The sequence below is a fragment of the Eretmochelys imbricata genome, chromosome 2 (genome assembly GCF_965152235.1).
Source record: "Eretmochelys imbricata isolate rEreImb1 chromosome 2, rEreImb1.hap1, whole genome shotgun sequence".
Classification (NCBI taxonomy): Eukaryota; Metazoa; Chordata; order Testudines; family Cheloniidae; genus Eretmochelys; species Eretmochelys imbricata.
Genome location: NC_135573.1, coordinates 246,340,755 through 246,365,968, shown reverse-complemented (window position 1 = coordinate 246,365,968; position 25,214 = coordinate 246,340,755). Strand labels below are relative to the sequence as shown.

Below are 25,214 nucleotides of genomic sequence, written 5' to 3'. Positions count from 1 at the left end.
ACACTCCCTATAATGTTAGCTTTCATCACTAGTGTACTGGAAGTGCTAAATAAAATGCAAGTAACACTTCTGGAGCTTCTCTTCTTTAAAAATCTCAGAGAACAAAGAGATCCTACTTTCTGTCTGGTTTCCTCCCCACCCTCACATGTACCTCTACATCAGTGCTTCCTATATTGAGGCCCACAGGGTTCTGAAATGTAGTCTCTGCTCAGACTTAGATGGAACGTTACTGGTTCGGACCTACAGTCTCCTCTCAATATTAAAGGGAAGGGCAGCTGTGGTTGCTCCTTTTTTATTCAAAATAGCCACAACCTGTAGATCTATGGGGTGAAATCCTGGCCCAATTGAAGTTGATGGCAAAACTCTTGTTGACTTCAATGGAGCCAGATTTCACTCCTAAAATGTTCATTCAGCTGAATGAACAACATTTTAGGGGTGAAACCTGACTCCACTGAAGTCAACAGGAGTTTTGTTCTCCAGGACAGGAGTGTTGTTCTTCAGTACAGCCCTGGGAGAACAGTTTAAAAATGCATTGAAATAAAACCCATTTAAGTGATTGCAGAGCACTTTACAGAACATGCCCATTTTTGATTGACAGAGAAAACAAACCAACAAACAAATCTACCCCTAACGAATGTGTTCTGGTCAAATGAGATACCGTCAAGGCTTGATCAAGTATCCCAAGAACTTTAATCCATGTTTTGCAGCTGTAAACAGTTATTATATACACACACAGGGCACAGCAATCCAAAACGTTAAGATTTAACAGAGTTGGGATTAAGACAGGGAGCCTCGGGTCAGATATATCCATGCTGTGAATGGAAACAGTCTTACCGCAGGCCAAGTGCTTCTGTCTTTGAAACACTTTGCTGGAGAATGCATACTGTTCTGTATGCACATTTGCTTTGTTCTCCTTTTTGTGACCTTCTTTAGGTGTGATAAGCTTTGAGATTCATCTTATATAGTCAGCTACTTAGTTGTATGCTGAAATCTATTGAGCAGTGAAACAAACAAGAAATTGCAATGATTTTCTGGATTAGAAGCATGCTGCTTAGGGACATGTTCTCCCATAAGATCCCTGGGTTGGATATGAGATAAGCAGCAGTAAATTGCAGATAAGATAAAAGGGGAAGGATTGTTCTGTGGTTAAAGCAGGGGACTGGGACTCAGGAGATGACCTGGGTTGTAGTTTTGGCTCTGCCACAGACTTCCTGTGTAAACTTGACTTCTCTGTTGCTCAGTTTCCCAGTTCGTAAAATGGCAAAACTACTTCCCAAGCTCCAAAGGGTGTTGTGAAGCTTAACTCACTGTGGTTTCTAAAGCACTTTGTGATCCTCAGATGGAAGGTGCTATAGGCAGTAACTGCAAAGTGCACATCATTGTGGAAGTTGATTTATCTGTGTTGTGATTATCAATTAATATTATTATTGTAGTTTCGAGCCTAATGACAATGTGTTTGGAAATATAAGAGACAATTTTTTCACAAGCTAAAAGAGAGACACACAAGGGAGATGATGGAAAATGCAGTGAAGAGAAAGAATGAACAAATATTTGTGTTTGTTTTTATTGTTATTATGGAAAAAAAATTATATGGAGATGTGTCTTCCATGCTACAAAAAGGGATATTTGCAGTCTGTGCATTACAACTTCTTTGACCTCAAATCTCCAAATCGGGACACTAATGTCACAGTTAAGGAAGATAGGAATTGCTGTATTGTTTCAGACCCATGGTCCATCTAGCCCATTGTTCTATCTCTGACTGTATCCAGGCAGTTTCCTTGAAATTCATGTCTGCTCCTAACCACTCTTGTGCCCATGGAGCTCTATCTCTGCTCCCTTTTAGGGCAATGCTATCAGCTGCTTTTCTTGCTTTCTCCTGGCTTTCCGCTTCCTTTCACCTTCTGACACACACAGCTCCACCAATCAATGCCCCAGTCCCTGTGTTTGCAATCCGTCTCAGGGAACCTTTATATTCTTCCTTCTTCTTGCTCAGGCCTTCCCATGCAATCCAGTGCCTTGGGCAGGGGCTTCTGTTCTTTTAGCTACCTTACTCCATAAAGGAGTTCAACTGCTTCTTCCATTTAATCTGAATGAAAGGTGACTGGTGTGTCCATCATCTTCTATGTGGTCTCTGATGAACATAGATCAGAGACACGCTTGCTGGCCACCACCAACACCCTCCCACATAACAATATCAGGGCCACTATTGATATTAAGGAACCTTTTCCCCCTTGGGTGAATTAGATACTGCTCCCCAGTCTCCACAGATATGGACACACTTGTCCACTTGGTGTGGTGATATGCCTTCATAGAGCCACATATATGCCAGTGTTGCTGTCACAAAGTAAACAAATATTAAGTATCACAAGTATCAAGGACATCAAGATGACTGTGGACCCTTCTTAGAGGAGTTGGCTTCCAAGTTCCCACAAAATTGGCCTTGTGCATTGTTAGAGATGTAGTGATCTTCCAACATGTCTTATTCCCAATTAGTGGAAATAGTACCCATGCTCCTCATGTATGTTGCAGCACTAAGACACCCAGAAACACAGATGTACATGAGTTATGCATTAGCACTCTAATAGCCACATGTCAGTGAGGAGCCAAAAGGGTATAGCGCTCTGTGACCAATGTACTGCTGCTGAACACCACGTGTGAGGGAACTCGGCATAATGAAAAATACTTCTGACAATATGACAGGTGTCTGATGCATTCAGGAGCATGTATGCAAATGAATCCTTCTCTTGTATGCTTTATTATGTATATGTATAGAATCAGAAAGTCATTCCCTTGATATAACTTTCCATGAACACAAGATGAATTTATTTGCAACCCAGCCCCTCGGTGAAGTCACACTTATATTCTAATGGAGGAAAGACTTGTCACATTGTTATTCTGTGTAGTATTTTCAGCTGCTGAACCTAAATTTTTGGGGCCAATGATTGAGACTGGACAGATCCTTCTGTATAGTTTAACCAATATTTGTTGATTTTGCAGTACAGTTAGCTTGAGCCTTCTACCTCAAATTGTTAGTAAACAATCAACATTAATTATTAATTGTTATTTACCACCTCTGTATTTGTTCTCGTTTAAATAATACTTGGCATTTCTATAGCAACTTCTACCTGATAATCTCAAGGTACTTTCTAAATGTTCATTAATCTAACCTCCAAACATGCAGCAGAACAAAGGGATGTTATTATCCCCATTTTACAGATAGGAAAAAGGAAGCACTGACTGTGGTGGAATCCTTGGCTAGCACAGATCTGGCATCACTGGCTATTTGCCACCACCCCCTGATGGCAGCAGTACAGAGAATGGGCGAGGATTGCAAAGAGGCGGAGCTGATGTGTGGCACAATCTGATGATCCCATACTGGTGTAATAGCTCTTTAGGGTTCCCTTAGAGCAGGCGTTCTCAAACTTCATTGCACCAGGACCCCTTTCGGACAACAACAATTGCTACACGATCCCAGCAGGGGGGACTGAAGCCTGAATCCGCCTGAGCCCCATCACCCTGGGCAGGGGGGCCAAAGCTGAAACCCAAGGGCTTCAGCCCCAGGCAGGGGACCTGTAACCTGAGCCCCATCACCCAGGGCTGAAGCCCTGGGGCTTTGGCTTTGGGCTTTGGCTTCGGCCCTGGGTGGTGGGACTCGGGCTTTGGCCCTGAACCCCAGCAAGTCTAAGCCAGCCCTGGTGACCCTATTAAAATGGAGTCGTGACTCACTTTGGGGTCCCGACCCACAGTTTGATAACTGCTGCCTTAGAGGGTAGTCTCAGGCTCTACTACGCCCCTCCCCATTAACTCTTATGAATGGTTGTGGAAAACCAACCAAAAGGCATCTCAAATATTTTCATCATGAATCTGTGATATTTATTCAGATGAATGTTCCACAAACATTTTCATTAGCATTATTTCTACAGCTCTGCTTTGTGAGAGATGTACACACAGAGCTCTCTGGACAGGAAGATATAGCTCTTGAAAAGAATCCACATCGTTGCTGACTGGAACCAAGCTAAGAGAACATCCTTCACTGAAAATCAAACATGTACACTTTTGGCTGTTGTACACCTAAACCAGGTCCAGATTAAAGCTGCCAACCATTGCTAACCCTACAGTCAGATCATCTGAAAAATAAGAAGAAACGAACTTCTATATTATGACCTTGACTCCTGACCCATCAACTGTCAGAGTTCTTCAAGCATTTCTTCCCTTCACAGCCTGGCATGAAATAACATTTGAGAAGACATTAGGGCAAAAGTAACTAGTGAGCAATTTATAAGAGGTGCCGACACTCAGGTTTCTATTATTTGCCTAAATGCTCCTAATAGTTTTCAATTTAAAAAGGAAATGGAGCAGGGGAAAGGAAATAGGGGAGCTGTGTCAGCATGTGGGCTGAAAAATGGATTCAACACTTTTCACAGTGGCAGCTGGGTGAAGGGGGAAAGAATTTGCCAAATGTTTTATTCAAAATATTATATGCAAAAATTAGTGGGTAAATTATTGGACAAATATATTTGCAAATGACTCTCCCAGCTCGAGCACAGGCCCAGCCTAGTAAGGCGAAGAGTGGTGCTGGAAACCCACAACCTCAATGGATGCTGTGGTCAGAACTTCGGAGGCTCAGGCCATGATCCTGGCCCTGATGGTGTCAATGGGAATTTTGCCTTTGACTCTAGTGAGGCCAGGATTCCACCTCTTATGTGGGTTCAATGAATTTCTAACCAGAAAGGGCTCCCATCCTTTGCAGTCACTGTGAAAATTCCTGTTGAATCCCTAGGCGTGGGATCGGGCCCAGTTTCCCTGAAAGGCCCAACCCAGACAGAAGGCCAGCCAACCAACCCCAAGCCCAGGGGGTTTGAGTATGACATGACCCCAACTCTTACCCCTGAACAGGAGCCGCTGTCTCCTGCCCTGGGGGTCGTCTCTCTCCTCCTGCTGGGGATTTGTGCAGTGGCAGTTGCATGAGCCAGTGGCTGCGGGTCCTGCTCCTGCCGGCCAGCTCTCCATGATGCACTGCATGTACTGTGGAGTGAGGGGCTCGGCTACTCCTCGACAGGTACGCACACTTCGGACAGTGTGCGCATATGCTGATCCACAGGCAGGCGGAGAGACGGCCCCCTGACCCAAGCCTGAGAGGGTCTGTTTGTTTTCCCACCCGACCTGACCTGGACTCAACATTTCTAGTTGGGTCCCGTCAGGTTCAACTCGGGTAGCAGGGCTCTGGGTTCTGACACCAGCTCTTTGGACTTGATACAGCCCGCATTGAAGTCGATGGGAAAACTCCCCTTGATTCCAGTAGAGCTGGATTACGTCCTGATTTGCAGATTCTTTATGTGATGGCTGCTATTTTGGCCAACACAGCAGGGACTGAAAGCGAGGATCTCCAGAGCTACAAACATGAGCTACAATAGGTTGCGCTAAAGGACCAATTCTCTCCAGCTGTGGCTGCAACAGACTCACATGTCAGCAGATCAGGCACAGAAGGGGATCTATAACCGATACTCACCAGTGGGTTATACTTGTATGCTGTACCAGGATGGCAGGATCAATTGCCTGAATTACTTGGGTTAGTCAGGGGAGTTTTCCTTTTCAATTCTACCTTAAAAAAATTCTTTTCTGGCTGGTTTATGACTAATTTTCTCTGTAAAGCATTTTGCTATTTTGTGTATCAAGTACAGTATAAAAGACTAGGTATTTTTATGTTATATTGTATGCTAAGAGGTCAGGAGTCTATTGACTAATTTATATCTTCTCAAGTGAGACCTTACATTACAAGGATATGAAGGGAATTTCTCTGAAGCAGAGAGTGTGTGTGTTATATCATTGATACATACACTAAATGCAGGCTCTGTTCTTTTAATCTTCCCTCATGCTGTAAATCAATTCCCCCAGCCCCAAAATCATGTCTTTTCCTTCTCTGAATTCTCTCCAATTTATCGATAAATTATATTAATTTGAGGATTTTATTCAACCTGTTCTTATTTTCCCACCTTTCTCCTGTGCTCTGCCCACCAGCTTGGGCCTGCACGGCAGCATTACAAAAGTTTCTCCACCCTTTTCTTCCCACTTTGATAAACAGGTTCCATGCTGGAAGTATTACTGTGTATGAGAAAATCAGAAACAAGCACCTCAGAGAAAAACACTGAGCGAGGGCATGGGCTTTTTACCAAAGCCTGATATGAATCGATGAAATCTTAGAAGTTATAATAAACCAGGTTGTATCCATGGAGAGAAAAATGGATTTCCCCACAGGATCTTTATTGTGTATACATATGCAAAATATATATACTATAATTGTAATGGGTGAATTTTCTCACACAAAAATACTCCATTAAGTAATACAACTTTCTGCTTATATAGTGCCTTCCATCTGAAGATCTCAGTGGCTTTTATAAAAATAAATTAAGCCCCATAGCACCCCTGTGAGATTGGTGAGGGATATACCAGGGTCTCTTTAACCACCACTGAAATGCAGCTACCTCTTTGAAGTTGAGCTCAGCAATCCTTTAACAGTGTTCTTTATACTGTACAAAAGTTTAGGAAGTGAAGAATAATAATTGTATCCTATTGAAACTGCAGAGGGGGTTTAGAAACCAGAAAATAATTACCCCAGGTGGAATAGGGTAATTACACTGCAGTTAATAAACCTATTCTTAAGTCAAAGGGTGTTGGACCTCAGTTTTCTGTGTCCTTCAATAGACAGAGGGCAGCAAGAGGAGGACGTTTGGCTTCTTCAACCATTGGATGCTGTACTGGGAAGAAGGTCCTCTAGGAAGAAATGTGGTCCACCTGACCAAGAAGGGGGAAAGCATCTTCATGCACCAACTTGCCAACTTAGTGAGGAGGGCTTTAAACTAGGTTCACAGGGGGCAGATGACAAAAACCCACAGGTAAGTATAAAAATAGTGATTTTAATATCGGGTTAGATGTTATGGGGCTGGGGGAGATGTGGAAAATGACAATAGGGTCAAAGGAGCAACAAGAAGGTAATCGGGGGGGGGGGGGAGAAATATGATCAACATTTTAAATGTCTATACATAAATGCAAGGAGAATTGGAAGTATTAGCACATAAGCTAAATTGTGATTTAATTGGCATCACAGAGACTTGGTGGGATAAGTCTCATGACTGGAACAGTGGTATAGAGGTCTATAGCTTGTTCAGAAAGGACAGGAAGGGAAAAAGGGTTGCATTATACATGAAGGATATATACACTTGTTCTGAGATCCAGAAGGAGGTGTGAGGCAGACCTGTTGAGAGTCTCTCTGTAAAGTCTCTGTGTTATGCCATGGTGGGAGGTCTACTACAGACCACCAAATCAGGAAGAGGAGGTGGATGAGGCATTTCTAAAACAAACAACAGAAATATCCAAAACACAGGACCTGGGAGTAATGGGGAACTTTCGAGACCCAGGCATCTGTTGGGAAAGTAATATGTCAAAACACAAAATTTCCAGTAAGTTCTTGGAATGTATTGGTGATAAATTTTTGGAAAGTTGAAAGTAGAAAGTGGAGGAAGTAACCAGGGGGACAGCCATTTTGCACTTGATTCTGACCAACAGGGAGGAATTGGTAGCGAATCTGAAGGTGAAAGGCAATCTGGGTGACAGTGACCATGAAATGTTAGATTTCATGATTCTAAGGAAAGAAAGCAATGACAGCAGCAGAATAAGGATAATGGATTTCAAAAAAGTAGACTTTAACAAACTCAGAGAACTGGCAGGTAAGGTTCCATGGTAAGAAAAATCTAAGGGAAAAAGGAGTTCAGGAGAGCTGGCAGTTCCTCAAGGAGACAATATTAAAGGCACAACTGCAAACTATTCCGGTGCAAAGGTAAGATAGGAAGAATAGCAAGAGGTCAATATGGCTCCATCAGGAACTCCTTAATGACTTGAAAATCAAAAAGGAATCCTACTAGAAAAAGGAAACATGGTCAAATTGATAAGGTGGAGTACAAAAGAACAGGACAAGTATGTAGGAACAAAATCAAAAAGGCTAAGGCCCAAAATGAGTTACACTTGGTAAGGGACACAAAAGTCAATAAGAAGAGATTCTTTAAATACATTAGGAGCAAGAGAAAGCCAAAGGAAAGTATGGGTCCTCTACTTAGAGGGGAAGGAGTGCTAATAATTGATAACATCAAAAAAGCTGAGGTGCTTAATGCCTATATTGCTTCAGTTTTCACTAAAAAGGTTAGTGATAACCAGATACTTGACACAATTAATATTAACAACCAGAGGGAAGGAATGCAAGCCAAAATAGGGAAAGGACAAGTTAAAGAATATTTAGATAAGTTAGATGTACTGAAGTTGACAGGGCCTGATGAAATTCATCATAGGGTACTTAAGAAACTAGCTGAAGCAATCTCAGAGCCCTTAGCAATTATCTTTGAGAACTCTTGGAGGACAGAAGACTGGAGAAGAGCAAACATAGTACCTATTTTTGAAAAGAGGAACAAGAAGGACCCAAGGAATTATAGACCAGTCAGCCTAACTTCAGTACCTGGAAAGATACTGGAGAAAATTATTAAACAATCAGTTTATAAACACCCGGAGGATAATAGGGTTATAAGGAATACTTGGCATGGATTTGTCAAGAACAAATCATGCCAAACCAAACCAACTTCTTTTCCTTCTTTGATAGGGTTACTGACCCAGTGGATGAGGGAGGCAGTAAATGTGATATACCTTAATTTTAGTAAGGTTTTCGACACAGTTCCACATGATATTCTCATAAACAGACTCAGAAAATACGGTCTAGATTAAATTATGATAAAGTGGGTGCACAATAGATTTAAAGACCATACTCAAAGAGTAGTTATGAATGGTTTATTGTCAAATTGGAAGGAATATCTCGTGGGGTCCCGCAGAGTCCAGTATTATTCAATATTTTCATTAAAGACTTGGATAATAGAATAGAGAGGATGCCCATAAAATTTGCAGATGACATAAAGCTGGGAGGGGTTGCAAGCACTTTGGAGGACAGGCTTAAAATTCAAAACCTTGACAAATTGTATAGTTGATCTGAATTCAACAAGATGAAATTCAATAAAGACAAGTGCAAAGTTCTTCACTTAGGAAAGAAAAATCAAATGTACAACTACAAAATGGGCAATAACTTCTCTAGGTGGTAGTACTGCTGAAAAGGATCCGGAGGTTATAATTAGGGGTTTACTTAAATCACAGAGAAATCATACATGTTTCACGGGTTACTCACAGCATAAATAGAAAATTTCGTGGATGTGTTCATACCATGCAACCCTTACTTCTGCGCTGCTGCTGCTGCTGGCAGTGCTGCCTTCAGAGCTGGGCTCCCAGCCAGCAGATGTTACTCTCCAGCCACCTAACTCTGAATGCAGAATGGAGAGTGGCGGCTGCTGGTCAGACACCCGTATTTGAAGGCAGCGCCACCGCCAGCAAGGGCGCTGCCTTCAGAGCTGGGTGCCTGGCTAGTAGCCACTGCTGTCTGGCCGCCCCGCGCTGAAGGCCGTGCATAAGTAAGGGTAGCAATACCACAACTCCCCTACAATAGGCTTACCATGCCTTTTTGGGTCAGGAGCCCCAGTCTGAGAAACGCTGTGTAGGATATGGTAAAAGTACACAAAAGACCAGATTATAGTGAATAATCCCAACTATAAATATAAAATGATGGGGTCTAATTTAGCTGTTACCACTCAAGAAAGAAATCTTGGCATCATTGTGGATAGTTCTCTGAAAACATTCACTCAATGTGCATTGGCAGTCAAAAAAGCGAACAGAATGTTGGGAATCATTAAGAAAGGGATAGATAATAAGACAGAAAATATCATATTGCCCTCTATATACATCCATGGTACACCCACATCTTGAATACTGCGTAGAGATGTGGTCGTCCCCTCTCAAAAAAAGATATAGTGGAATTGGAAAAGGTTCAGAAAAGGGCAACAAAAATTATTAGGGGTATGGAACGGCTGCCGTCTGAGGTGAGATTAATAAAACCGGGATTTTTGAGTTTGGAAAAGAGATGATAAGAGGGGATATGAGAGAAGTCTATAAAATCATGACTGGTGTGGAGAAAGTAAATAAGGAAGTGTTATTTACTCCTTCTCATAATACAAGAACTAGGGGCCACCAAATGAAATTAATAGGCAGCATGTTTAAAACAAACAAAAGGAAGTATTTTTTCACACAAAGCACAGTAAACCTGTGGAACTCCTTGCCAGAGGATGTTGTGAAGGCCAAGACTATAACAGGGTTAAAAAAGAATTAGATAAATTCATGGAGGATAGATCCATCAATGGCTATTAGCCAGGATGGGCAGGGATGGTGTCCCTAGCCTCTGTTTGCCAGAAGCAGGGAATGAGCGACAGGGGATGGATCACTTGATTACCTGTTCTGTTCAGTCCCTCAGGATACTGGGCTAGATAGACCTTTGGTTGACCCAGTATGGCCATTCTTATTTTCTTATGTTATTTCACAGGGGAGTCCAGATTTCATGGTCTGTGACACGTTTTTCATGTCCGCTAATTTGGTAGGGCTCTAGTTATAGTTGACCACAAACTGAACATGAGTAAACTGTGTGATGCAGCTGCAATAAAGGCTAATATGATTCTGGGAAGTATTAACAGGAGTGTTGGATGTAAGACATGGGAGGTAATTGATCTGCTCTACTTGGCAGTGTCAAGGCCCCAACTGGAGAGCTGTGTCCAATTCTGGGCACCACAATTTCGGAAAGATGTGGACAAACTGGAAAAAGTCCAGAGGAGACCAACAAAAATGATCAAGCTTTAGCAAACCTGACCTATGAGGAAAGGTTAAAAAAACTGGGCATTGTTTAGTCTTGAGAAAAAAGACTGAGGTGGAGACCTGATAAGTCTTCCAATATGTTAAGGGCTGTTATAAAGAGGACTGTATCAAATGTTCTCCATGTCCACTGAAGGTAGGACAAAAAATAACAGGCTTAATCTGCAGCAAGGGAGATTTAGGTTAGATATTAGGAAAAACTTTTGAATTATAAGATCTGGAAAAGACGTTTAGGGGAGGTTGTAGAGTCCCCATCATTGGAAGCTTTTAAAAACAAGTTGGACAAACACCTGTTAGGAATGATCTAGGTTTACTTGGTTCTGCCACAGTGCAGGGGGCTGGACTTGACGACTTCTCGAGGTCCCTTCCAGCTCTACATTTCTATGATTCCATGACAGTGCAGTACTACCATTAATCCAACATCAATATCTAGGGGATTTAGGACAGTACAGAATGCCACTCCCTGAATTACTAACATAACTTCTTTCAGCACCTTGGTGTTCTTTAGAGCTCTCTCACCCAAATACTGACCTGGCTGTCTTCTGTTCAGCTTGGGAGAAGGGATGGTATCTCATTATAAAGGAGAATGTCTGCAGGTTTTATAGTGTGCTGTGCTCTGTATTGTCAATCCCAAGTGTTCAAAAATCATGAGCCAGAATCCAAACATCGTGAGACTGGCTTAAAAATCATGAGATTTTTAAAATAATAATAAATCTGGGATCTTTTTATTTGACCTTCTGGTGTTTGAGCCTCTAGGCTTCATGATTTCCAGCCTTTCCCAGAAACCATCAGGGCTAGAAATTTACTTTAAAAAAAATGAAGGCTGAGATCCTAGGACTTCAGGAACTGGGCCAATGTGTAAAACATCAAATACTATGAGACTTGTGATAAAATCGTGAGAGTTGGCCACACTGCTTCCTTACACATATCTCACAACACACCGTAGTTACAGCAATAGAAATGTTACAGTAAGATGTCAACAGAGTAGGTGGAGACAGTAAAGAAGGAGAGATGCAAAGGTTTGGTCAGAGTATGAGCCAGATGTGGGAAACTGATTGACAACTCAAGAGTCTACAGGTAGCATAGTTTATGAGTTATGCTTTAAAAAAATTACTACAAGAAATGTCAGGTATGTCTATACACAGCTGCCAGGGACAACCCCACCAGTAAAAGCAATGAGCCAGGTCCTCGGCTAGTCTAAATCAGCATAGCTCGGATGACTTCAGTCGTGCTATCCTGATTTATGTCTGCTGAAGGTCTGGTGCACTGTTGTCACATATGGGATATCTACATTTGGGGCCCAGAAAACAAAACTTAAAAAGAAAACTCAAAATCACAAGGTGTAATTGGGTGCAACAGTCAACAGATCTTGCAATCAAGGTAGTTGCAGCCTATCAAATCTGCACTATTCGAAATCTGAGTTAGAGCCACTGTATGTATTAGAGAAAGGCAGTGCCTGCTTGTCAGTGATCTGTGTAATATTCAATTGACTAAATTCAGACTGAGGTCAACTGAGTTGCATCTATAATACCAATTCTGAATTGAGCTCACTATCTGGATGCCTAATATTTTGCACCCATAAGAAAGGTTACTGCGTAAGCATGCACTTCACTGCACATTTTAGGACTTACTAGCAAGAAAGAAATCTATCTTCCTTTTCAATATGACACTGTAAAGATCGTATTAGGAACTTGTTCGTCGTGAATTTTAAAAAAAATCAGATAAATCAGGCTTGATTAATTAAGAAAAAAATCCACCTCTTTTATTAGGTTGGAGACAACTGACACAAACTACTATTCACGAAAAAGCAAAGCCAGGAATAATGATAGTGTAAAGTCAGCCCTCGTGAATAATTCATTGGGTACAATTTCATGTTATTTTAAATGGTGCTGCTTCTCTTGCTGATAAGCAATAATTTTGTGTTCTTTCTTTGCTTTTTTTAACAAATCAATCAAAAGGATTCTCTTTTGTTAAATGTATTTGGAATCATTTCTGAAACAGCTTAATAGAGCTGTGATCACACACTGATTTATTTTTCATTCTCTATCCACTGTAGAAGAGGATGAGGGTTCCATTTCTGTCTTGTTTATAGGAAATGAAATTTTTTTGAAGCTACTGATGTAGCATCCGACAAATCCTGCATCCCTTTGCATTATGTTGTTCCATAGCAACCATATATTATCAGTCGAATGACCTTAACTTTATAATAAGAGAACATCAAGACAAGAAAGGACAAAAGTGCTGTATGTCCTCCATGGGACAGCACACCAGGACCCTGATCCTGCAATCTGAACCACATCGGCAAGACGTGTGCCTTCTCAGAGTCCCACTGAAGTCATGGAGGCTCTGCACAGACAGAGGGCTCTACCCACAGAAAGCAGATTGAAAGGCTGGGGTCTGTCCGTGTATCTCCTATGTAGCAGGTGGGATCTGAACACAAAATGGCAGCTGCTTCTGCAGCAGAGAAGGGGAACTTTTCTCTGTCTATAGAGAAAAACAATCGTAACAGACATAAGCTAGGTAGACCACACTTTGCAAACCCCATACTCTTATTGCATATTAATTGTTTATTTATTATTATTTTATTTGTATTGTGGTAGCATCTAGGAGCTACAGAGAACAAAAAAAAACAGCCCCCCAAAGAGCTTACAATCTATGTGTAAGACAAGGGACAACGGGTAGATACAATCAGTCAGATAGGAAAGCATAACTGTCTGCAGCTATCTGGAAGGGGTACACCCAAAGACTGTGTCTATGCTACCCTTTTTCTCTTTATCCCCACCTTTGCTATCACTATTTCAACTCCACCAGTGGTAGTAACAGTGACACCAGCTGCTGTGGTTCTAATGATCATGTGATCTAATCCTAGTGACCCCATGGGGGGGTCTAAGTTAACGCTCCTGAGATTGCTGCCATTGGTGGAGCTGAACCAGTGGCAGCAATGATGGGATGTTTTAGAACTAATCCCTAGTGCGGACGAGGCCAAAGGAGGAACAGGAATGTTAAGAGTGCCTCAAGGAGTTACTGGATGAATCTGAACAAAGGGTGGCTGAACGTCAGGGAAAAAATGGTCAACAATGAGTTCAATGGCATTTTTGGGTGCACAAAGTAAAGTAGATGTGGCCCCACAATGGCTAGTGAACATCAGTGATATTTGAAATGCTGTGGTTGCGTAGTGATTTCTTCTCCTGATCTCTTCCTGGTGTGAGTTATCTGAAAGTGAATATTACATCATATTTCTACTGCGGGTGGGAACAGTAGAAATATGGGATCCTCACATGTTCTCCCTGGCTTATTCTCCCTTCTTTCCATGCTCAGGTCATGTGCCCAGGTAACTCCTCCTTTGCTGTGCAGAGCTGGACTTTATCAGCTTGCTGGAGGGGGCCATCTCAAAGACATGCTCAACCCCTGTCAGAGATGGAACAAGGATTCACTCTTCTCTGTCCTGAACTCGGATCCCATCGTGGCAGTAACAACAGCCGGCTTCTCAGTGTATGAGAACTGATATTGCTAAGACATGTTGAACAGCCCTTGCTACCAAGACATTTCTTTGTGAAATGAGCTCTTCAAATCCAATTCATTTTAAAGCAAAATCCTTTTATGAACTAAGCCCATTCTGACCTGCTGGCTCAGATCCATGGATGTCTGAAAAAGAACAGACCTTCAGGTACATTTTCTACCTGACTCTATGCATTTCATTTCAGCAAGTGTCATTCTTAACAAGAAGAAGCTAGGTCTTGGGTCATACAGCACTATAAGACAGAGAATTGGCCAGACAGGGATGTTGACAAACTTGAGGTAGATCAGAAAACAGGAACAAAACTGATTAAGAGGCTGTGGAGGAGACTAACTCAGAAGAGGTTAAAATAATTAAATATGTATAGCATTGCTAATTGACAACTAAGGGAATAGGATACACGTCTGCATGTATTTGAAGGGTGCAAACTGAATGGGGGATATTTTTAGGGTGACACAAAGAGTTATAACTAAGAGCAATGGGATCAAATCATGGAAAGTAAATGGCAGGCTGAATAATGGGAGAGAATTATTAACAATGAGCTCTATTACATGGGAATGGTCTCCCAGGGATAGTATTGAGAGCCGCACTGCTAATTGAGTCATTTCAATCTAGACTGGAAAAAGTATTCAGGAATGTACTATAGGAAACAATCTTGCTCTTGCAGGGGAATAGACTGGATGACTTAGCAGTCTTTTCCGTTCTAATTTCTATGGTCCATTTAATTCCTCCCTTCTGTGGATGGAAAGGATGAAATCCAAGTGGATTTGCTCCTGGGGAGCATGGAAAGAGACAATACTACCTCTGTAGCACCATTCTCCCTTTTCCTGCCCCTCTATGGTGTTGAAAATCTACAGGGGATCAGGCAGACTAGAGCAGAAATAGGTGGTCTGCACACTTGATCCCCTCACCAAATTCATAGGATTCTTTGCCTAAGTTAATACTGACGGAGTCAATATTAACATAGGCATAGCCTCTCACAGCTTGTATGGCAACTTCCAACTTATCTGTATGTATATATATTTATTCTTACTATATGTTCCATTCTATGCATCCGATGAAGTAGCCCATGAAAGCTTATGCTCTGATAAATTTGTTAGTCTCTAAGGTGCCACAAGTCCTCCTGTTCTTGTGCCCTCCTACACTTTTGAGACTCTGAACACAATTTTCCTCCTCAGGGATAAAACCATGCAGGGACTTACAGCGAAGTCCCCATTTTACTTTAAAGGTGAAATGAAGCATTTTTCCCTGCCTATACCTGAGTTCAGAAATCTGTGTTTCTCCTACAGAAGGTAGCATCACTGACACCTAAGCAGTAAACAAAGCTACATTCTTACACTTCTTTATGTGTGGTAAGATCATCATTCTTAACTGCAGTAGGGAAAACAGAATCCTTAACTCAAGTTCGCTGTTCAGCAAAAGCGGAACGGATTTTCAAATATTTTGTTTTCAAATATATTTATCATTTTCTTAAGTTTTTGAATATTAAAAGCAACCTTTGTCCTTTATTTGTTTCTATTTGCACCTGAATGTCACTGTTTTCAGAGATGGGCCTGAGGTGCAGTGTTTGGATGGGGACCTAAACTTTCCCAAATGTGACCACTTTGATTACAGTTTGAAGTTTAGATCTGGTCATGGGTTTACACATTTAGTCCCAGCACCAGAGGGTTTATTTGTAATTTTTTTTTACTATGCCTGTTCTGACAAATGATCAACAATATTAGCTAACTAGAGTGATGCAAAACTGTGGCCGGATCTACACACAGTTTTTGTAGTTATATAATTATTTTGGTAAGGGGTATGATTTTTTTAATTATATAGTTATACCAGTACACCCCCTAGTATGGACACAGTTTTATTGAAGTAAAAGTGCCTTTTACCAGTACAGTTTATTTCCCTTTATGTATGGGAATAAACTGTACTGACATTAGCACCATTATACTGATATAACTGCATATGCACTGGGGACTTTTACGTGTAGACAAGGTCTTTTTTTTCCCCCTAGCTTTTTAAATCTTGAGTTCGTGTGGCTTCAGGTTCGAATAAATTCAAAATGCAACTTGGTCAAGACTGCCAAGTTTCCCCTTCTTTCACATTGAAACCCTGGGCTATGGTTGCTGAAAATAGGGCCCAGGTTAACAAACCTGAATCAATTTTTCAACGAGTTCTGGAGTTAAGAAAATCTGAATTCAAGTAAGTTTCGCATGAGCTGGAGTTTCATCACAAAGGTTTCTTCAGCTTAGGTGCTGATCCTTCTGCCTAGCTGAAGCCTTTTCTTACACTTCTGAAAATAAAGCTCTGGGGTATGCTACATTTCACATTTCCTAAGCAAGACCATAAAGCTAAAATGTTACTTGATATACATCTTCTCTTTCACACTGTTATTGACTGTATCAACTGCCAATTCTGATCTCATTTGAGCCCAGATTTCAAAACCCAATCTAGTGTTTGGGTCTGGGGTTCCTGTTCAGCCCACTATAAACTGGAATTGTGAAATTCAGATCTGTGGGATTCAATCACTCAGTTACAGAGTTTGGAGTACTTACCATTAAGCTGCAGATGAACAGGATAAGGCTCATATACAAAGAAAAACAGATTTTTAAAAAACAAGGCTAGGTACATGACTTCTAATCTAATCTATTCCTAGCTGTCTAAGTATATCTAGAGAGCCCCAACACCACAGAGTTTAAGCATTTCTAAAGAGTTGGTAAAATTTTCAAAAGCACCTAACTGACATAGGGACAGATTTTTTAAAAGATATTTAGGTGCCCAAAGATGTAGATAGGAGCCTAGTGGGATTTTCAAAGCACCTAAACAGGTTTGATGCCTAACTCCCCATTCTCATTGAAAATCAATGGTATGCAGGTTCTTAAGTGCCTAAATCAGTTCTTGAAAATGGGATGGAGAAGCCTAAGTAACTTAGGGCTTTTGAAAAATTTACCCAGTATCTAATACTCTTCTGGGATATTGTTCATGGGACAGGTTTGTAGATGGCCTACCCGGTTTTGATGATGCCAGTATTTGACACGAATCAGCTTTGGTATCCTGCATATTTATAATGTAAATGTTACAAATCTGCTGCTGTATTTTACTAGTTTCCGTCTTCCCTGTTTAAAGTATGGATTAGAAATTAATTGCCCATCAATATTCTTGATTGTAGTTAGAGGTCAGGTTTTTTTTTATCTTAATATGACTGGAAAGATCCATGGAGACATATTGCAGACTTCCCCTTTTTTTCTGTTATTCTCCTTAGCAATTATTAAGATCAATTCCATGAGATAACAGATGATAATGTCCCATCTTTCATCGAAGCATGAAATTGCTGTTTAGGGCTCTTTTGGCCAGTTCATCTTTATTTCATATAGATAACTGAAAAGACCTCCTAGTTTGCTTTTAAGATCAAAGTGATTGTCAGCCTCTCTCTCTCGCTTTCTCTTTCTCACACACACACAAAATTGAATTGAGAAATCAACTTATAACATTTTTCCATGAATGTCCCCCACTGTGAAGAGCACTGAACTTTCTTAATGCTTCATTTTTAGCAGGAAAGATGACAAAAAAGTTTCTACATGTATTTAAACTGTTAAGGTTTATCAAACACAATGGGAAAATAGTGTTTAAATACCAGTTTCATTTTGTTTGTATCGATTCTGAGGGCTTGTCTACATTTACCAGGGGATCAACGAGCAGTGATCAATGCATCAGCAGTTGATTTAGCAGGTCTAATGAAGACCTGCTAAATCGACCACAGCTCACTTTCCTGTCGACTCCTGTACTCCACCGGATCGAGAAGAGTAAGGGGGGTCAATGAGAGAGTGTCTCCCGTTGACATCGCATAGTGTGGACCCCGCGGTAAGTAGATCTAAGCTACGTCAACTTTAGTTAACGCTATTCACGTAACTCAAATTGTGTAGCTTAGGTTGACTTTTCACTGTAGTGTAGACAAGGCCTAAGATTTTTTTTTCATGAAAGAAAAAATTAGCAATAATTAGAAAAAATTTAGCAATAACAGATCATCCATGGAGCAAGTGACAGGTACTCTTTATCATGTCCAGTACTTTTAGGTACTGAGCAAGTGTATGTGTAACCCCCGGAGAGTGTGTGGTTCAGATTCTGCTCTGTGCTAATCCACAGAGGATACGAGTTGTAGCAGCTCACAACTACAAAGCCGTGTCTCTTTAACTCAAGCTGTAGCAGCCTATGCTTTTAGCTCTGAATGTTCCTGGTTCACTCCCTGGTCTATAAGCTAAGTGGGTGGCCATCACCCGCACATGTATTTGTTAATGTCCACAAAAGAAAACTATCTATGGTTGAATAACAGTGTGAATGTTCTCTGATGTTGTCTTATAGCAAATGTTACAAAACCACAAGGCTCTCTTCTCTTGTCCCTTCTGCAGGACACAAAAATATAACAATTGTTTGCTCTTCATAATCGGCAAATTATGCCTAAGAAGCAGAAATGTACAGACCGCACGGAAAGAGGCACACCACCCTTATGGTGCAAACAGGAGGCATTCTATTTACGGCATACCACAGGTATGCCCTAAATAGAAAGGAGGAATATAAATGCATAGAAGCACTCCCATGAGAAACCAATCATTGGGAGGGAGGGATAGCTCAGTGGTTTGAGCATTGGCCTGCTAAACCCAGGGTTGTGAGTTCAATCCTTGAGGGGGCCTTTTAGGGATCTGGGGCAAAAATTGGGGATTGGTCCTGCTTTGAGCAGGGGGTTGTTGGACTAGATGACCTCCTGAGGTCCCTTCCAACCCTGATATTCTACGATAACTTGATTGCAATAAACCAGAAAGCATCACTTAACAGTGACTTCCCTTTCCCCCTTAATTAAACTATCACCTTCTGAAAAGAAATGGATCTTCTTTCTTCCAAACCTTGATTTGCCATGAACCCCCTTTGGACTGATGTTTGGAAAAGTTCCTCATGTTGGAGTGCTCATTCATCTCCTGCAGGGGATGCTCTATCTATAGGCAAACTAGGCAGCTGTATAGGTTCTGCCTAGGGCAGCAGGGGTGGCTGAGCCAAACCTCAGTGGTGCTGCAGCCCGATGCCCCAGGTTGGTGAGGTGCACACACACATACCCGGAGGGCGAGTCCCCCTGTTCTAGGGGGCGTGGCACGCTGAAGTATTGCTTAGGGCTGCAGATGGTCTTGAGTCGCCTTCTCTCTTTTCTTCTTCCTGGGTTGCTTTCCTGCCTCCCTTGCTCTCATACTTCCCAGAGCGGTGCTGCTGGCTTGGCAGAGGGGAGACCCAATGAACAGTTCCCCCATTGGGCCAGTTTGGCATTACCCTCCCATTTTACGTCTTGAATGAAACATTCAATTTAGCATTGTTTTACACTTGCCTCTAGAATACGAATATCATTTTACACTCCAAATAAACTAACACTAGTGTTGAAAATGTAGCCTCATTCTTCCTCTGCCCTATAATTGTGAAAGCATGATGACTGTGGAGGTACAGGGAGAAGGGCGGAGAGGAACAAGCCCTGTTGCTCTTTGGCAAAGGTGCCATCTACATTCCCCTTTGCCCTTCCCTCCCAGCACAGAGCAATGTGCAGGTGGTGGATTGCACAGCTCTAGCACAAAGATATAGGACAAGACCAAAAAAATGTCAAAATACTCAAGGGATAAGGATGACATTTTATTGCCATCACAGCAATTTTTGTGTGGCCCAGATATGTAGTAAGGGTTGGACAGTAAGGATGAAAGTGACAGGTGCCAAGAAGGCTAACGGCATTTTGAGCTGTATAAGTAGGGGCATTGCCAGCAGATCGAGGGAAGTTTATTCCCCTCTATTTGACATTGGTGAGGCCTCATTTGGAGTACTGTGTCCAGTTTGGGGCCCCACACTACAAGAAGGATGTGGAAAAATTGGAAAGAGTCCAGCGGAGGGCAACAAAAATGATTAGGGGACTGGAGCACATGATTTATGAGGAGAGGCTGAGGGAACTGGGATTATTTAGTCTGCGGAAGAGAAGAATAAGGGGGCATTTGATAGCTGCTTTCAACTATTTGAAAGGGGTTCCAAAGAGGATGGATCTAGACTGTTCTCAGTGGTACCAGATGATAGAACGAGGAGTAATGGTCTCAAGATGCAGTGGAGGAGGTTTAGGTTGGATATTAGGAAAAACTTTTTCATGAGGAGGGTGGTGAAGCTAGGGAGGTGGTGGAATCTCCTTCCTTAGAGGTTTTTAAGGTTTTTAAGGTCAGGCTTGACAAAGCCCTGGCTGGGATGATTTAGTTGGGAATTAGGTCCTGCTTTGAGCAGAGAGTTGGACTAGATGACCTCTTAAGGTCCCTTCCAACCCTGATATTCTGTGATTCTATGATTAGCCCATACCCACTCCAGAAGAACTCAACAAGGCTGCGGGACGTTGGGCCAGACAGCATGTGCATGTAATTTGTCAAACGATGAATCCCAGGGTCACAGAAAGATTAGTGAACCTGGCCATCTCTAGATAATGTTTTGCACAATGCTAGTCTACAGCATAATGTGAATTTGTTCCAGATAATTTAGCCACCCTGTCTTGAATATGCATTTGATACCATCTGCCTCCTCCTGAAAAACTGCTCATCAAGTACTAAACTTATATATTCTGAGTTGACAGTCTGTATTTGATACAGTTCTGTCGTGGTTGTCTTTCTAGTTTTCTGAGTTGAAGTAAAAGTGAGTTGGACAAACCATTTTGTTAAACCAGTGTAAAACTGGTGAGAATAAGGCCATCACATTAATACTGTGCTACACTAATGAATAAGTTTCAGAGTAGCAGCCGTGTTAGTCTGTATTCGCAAAAAGAAAAGGAGTATTGTGGCACCTTAGAGACTCGCAAATTCATTTGAGCATAAGCATCCGATGAAGTGAGCTGTAGCTCATGAAAGCTTATGCTCAAATAAATTTGTTAGTCTCTAAGGTGCCACAAGGACTCCTTTTCTTTTTTACTAATGAATAAACATAACAATTTATTTCAGAAGATCCTGGAGGGAAAAAGGGTAGATTAACTGACTTCAGGTCTTTTCTATCTTTATTTTCTGCAATTCTCTGTGGATTTTATTATCACTAGAGATGGTTGATTTTTTTTTCTCCACAAAACAGTTTTCCATTTGAAAATATCATTTTGTCAAAATCAAAATATTTCATGGGAATGTGCTGATTTCAACAAATTTGACAGTTTCAAAATGATTTCTTTCAATTTTCTTGTTTCATACCAATAATGTTGCCATATTTTACTCTGATAATGTCAAAACATTTTGTTCTAATAGTGTTGAAACATTTTGCTTTGAGTTTATTGTTTCATGCACATTACATTACAATATTTCAGCATTATGGAAATGAAACCTTTCACAAAGTCATTTTGATGTTTTTGAATCAAAATATTTTGGAATTTCCATTTTGCTAAATATTTCAAGATTTCAACTTTTCATCAAGATTCGGGATGCAAACAAATTTTGAAATGTCAGAATTTCCTATGGAAATGGATGGAAATTCTGTTTTCCTACAAGCAATTTATCACTACTGAAAACTCACAGGCACTCAGTAACATCATTTTCTACATTTTTTCCTCTTTCTTCTTCCTTCTAGCTAGGAATTTGCCCTTGGTGCTGAAACATAACTCAGACACAGCACTCAACTGCAATTCTCTTTGGTTTCCCCTGTAATCTGAAAAAGCAGAAAAAAAATGCCAGAATTCAGGAAAAGAGAACCAATTTGCTGCACCTTTTGTTTTGTTTGTAGAGCTGCTGTATTATCTCAATGGCAGTTATCCCACAATCATATTGTGTTTTTTTACAAGTTTTGCCTGAAAACAGCACAAGCATGGAAAATTCTATTTATAAGCCATATGACTTTACATTGAAATGAAGGGAAAAACAGAATGAGTTTTGGATGCACGGAGCTATGTATCTCACCAAATTCAATAAGACATTACTAGAGTTATTTTTATTGCTGGTATTGTTATTTATTATTTGCTTAGCTTTTACAATTCTCCACAGTAGCAGCCAGATTCCATGTTAATAACCAAGAGATTTGCACTTATTCATAGGTCTGCTGCTAGAGTGAAACCTACCCCTACCACCTTTGAAACCTTATACTTCATGATCCTTGCTACCTCTGGGAAATGACTGGGAAAAGAGCACAACCTTGTAAGTACAGAACAAAATGTAGTTTCACAAATGGCAAATAATCCTCCCTATCCATGGGTTTGCAGATATGCTCATGCAAGAAGGGACTCAAATCTTCAGGGAGAACGTGTCCAGATAAGGCTGCTTTTGGCTTAGTAGCTTCTCTTGAGCACACCTATAGCAGTGAGTTCAGTCTGGGGACCAGTAAAATCTAATGACAAATTGGAGATAATTTAAACTGGGAGAATTCAGAGAAAAAAAAATTAAAATAATGAGTCTGGAGGAATGGACCTAGGAGGATAAATTAAACACATTTATTTCTTGGATTTGTGCTGACTATGGAGAAATGTGAAGTGCAAAAGAATAAAATCCCAGTTAAAGGATTTTATTCATATGAAATTCAAAAGGATCTGGAGGAAGGACTCCTCAAATTCCCACCCTCCCCATACAAGGGAGCAAAGTCACCAATACAACTTGAGCATGTCCAAAAACTGTTGGGCTGGAGGGGGCAGTGGACATGTTCCACTACACCTCTCCTACTCTTATGTTTATTTTGGCTATGCATGGACCTAATGGCTTTGTTTATGGTACTTTTGGCTCTACTGTGCCTGTTTAAGTGGAGCCAGGATTGGGTCCCAAGGAAGCAGAAGGGTTATTCAGGGTGGCACTATGGGTATGAATGAGATGAAGTTATAAATGGGAAAATGTATGCTGAATATTAGGAAAAGCTTCTTGATGATGAGATTGTTTCACTTGTGGGGCAGTCTCCCAAAGGAAGTGATTGAAGCCACATTACTCAGGACACCAATAACTAGACTTTTTCAAAGAAACAACTTCATGTTTTCTCCTTTGAGGCCTCGCATGCTCAGGAAGAGCTCCCCTAAACACCTGCAAAGCTCCCTCATTGTCCTGCGTCAAGGCCCTTAAAATTCTCCTCGCAATGATTCCTACAAAAAAACCTGATATTGGTTAGACAGTTGGTGCACTGAGACCATTGCCTAATGGGCTATCCAGTATTATGTCATTGTTTCCTAGTGATCCCCCATCTGACTGTTGTATCTCCTTCTCATCTCTTTTACTTCATCTGTAAGCTCTTCAAGGCAGGGACCATCTTTTTGTTCTATGTTTGTACAGCGCCTACCACCATGGGGGTCCTGGTCCATGACTGGAGCTCTTAGTTGCTATCACAATACAAACAACAACAATAATAGTAGGTTGGTCAAAGTAGTAGGAAATATAGGTGGGAAACGATACTGCATTGACAAAAGGTGGAAAAGAATTTTAGGCCAACTCTGTCTCTAATTTCTGTGATTCTAATGCTGATTTCTCATTCTGTCCCTTTCAATAGGAGGCAACAAGTACGTGGAATTATGTGTTAGTCTATAGGATGTCGAATTTGTAGTTTGAAAGGACCTGGTGGGAAATCCTATCTCCAGCCTGCTGTTCTGCAATACGCACAATTGTCCCTGTTGAATCTGGCTAATGTAATTGCTGAAAGGAACAAGACAGAAAAGCCTGGATTAATTATACATTTCTCTCACCTCCAAGTTTTCCCTCTTATATCTAAAGTCTATCTACTGCTCCACACTTCTGAGTGAGAATGATGTTTAATGCAGTATCTGGGATGGTGACATTCTCATAAATATCATAAGGTGCCCAGAAACGAGGTAATCACTCCTGTGCAAACAAACAAAGTAAGGCCATGTATGCAATGCTTTTATCCACCTGCTGAACGTGTCTTTGTAGTATATGCTCTCAGGTTTAGTACATCCCCTGTTTAGAGGCTAACAGAACTGAACATCCAAGCATCTCCTCACTGAATATTTCCTGTGTTTAGATGCAAGCAGAATAGAAAGCTTTAGGTTTCCGGGCTTACTTAGAGTGGAAGACAAATGGGCTGAGATTTGTTTTCACCTGCCAGTCTTAAATTAGACCTAAGACTAAATGGCTCCAGCTCTAAAAATAATAAACAAACAAACAAATAGATAAATAAAAGAGCTAATATTTTTCTTACTGATAATTAAAAAGGAACCCCTATTAGGAGAAATAAAATTAGCTAGATTTGCATTTCCTCCCATGAATAAAGAGAAAACGGTATATTTATATGTATTTATAAATTTAGCTATATTTCTACTTTCAATACATTTTTTGTGCACCTGCTCGAAGTTTAAATATTTAATGCTTGTTTTCTCTCATTACTGTATATTTTTCTGTGTTGGAGTAAAGGGATTCTTTAGTACTGTGGACTGGGTAAATAATACATTCCTTATTCATGAAGAATACTTCAGGAAAATAAAATAAAATAATGAAATTAAAGGGCATCTTACCTCTGGTCATCACAATTCCTGCAAGGGTTTTGTGGCGTGCGTGCATGGAGGTGAAATTGTCTGTCAACTCTTGAAACTTCTGTGTAACCATTTGATATATGGAATCAGCAAACTCCTGAAAGACACAATCAGAAGGAATTTTTCACTTTCTTTGATTGAAGCACTTGGGTGTGTCTGGAGATTAATAACCAGCCTTCTGCCTTTGAGATCTCACTTTTAGAAATAAGCTCCACCTACCTCAGCAAAAAAATAAAAGGAACGGTTCCCTAGGACAGTGGTTCTCAACCAGGAGTCCAAAAAGAAAAGGAGTACTTGTGGCACCTTAGAGACTAACCAATTTATTTGAGCATAAACTTTCGTGAGCTACAGCTCACTTCATCGGATGCATATCCGATGAAGTGAGCTGTAGCTCACGAAAGCTTATGCTCAAATAAATTGGTTAGTCTCTAAGGTGCC

At 40.9% G+C, this 25,214-nt stretch overlaps 1 protein-coding gene across 1 annotated transcript in view; it reads right to left on the bottom strand.

Moving 5' to 3' along the window:
- The window catches only part of ADARB2 (adenosine deaminase RNA specific B2 (inactive)), a 425,682-nt gene that overhangs the window by 60,653 nt on the left and 339,815 nt on the right, over positions 1-25,214 (bottom strand). Inside the window, exon 4 of the mRNA XM_077809481.1 lies at positions 24,759-24,873. Coding sequence (XP_077665607.1) covers positions 24,759-24,873 — 115 coding nt within the window. The remainder of the gene's footprint in view (positions 1-24,758; positions 24,874-25,214) is intronic.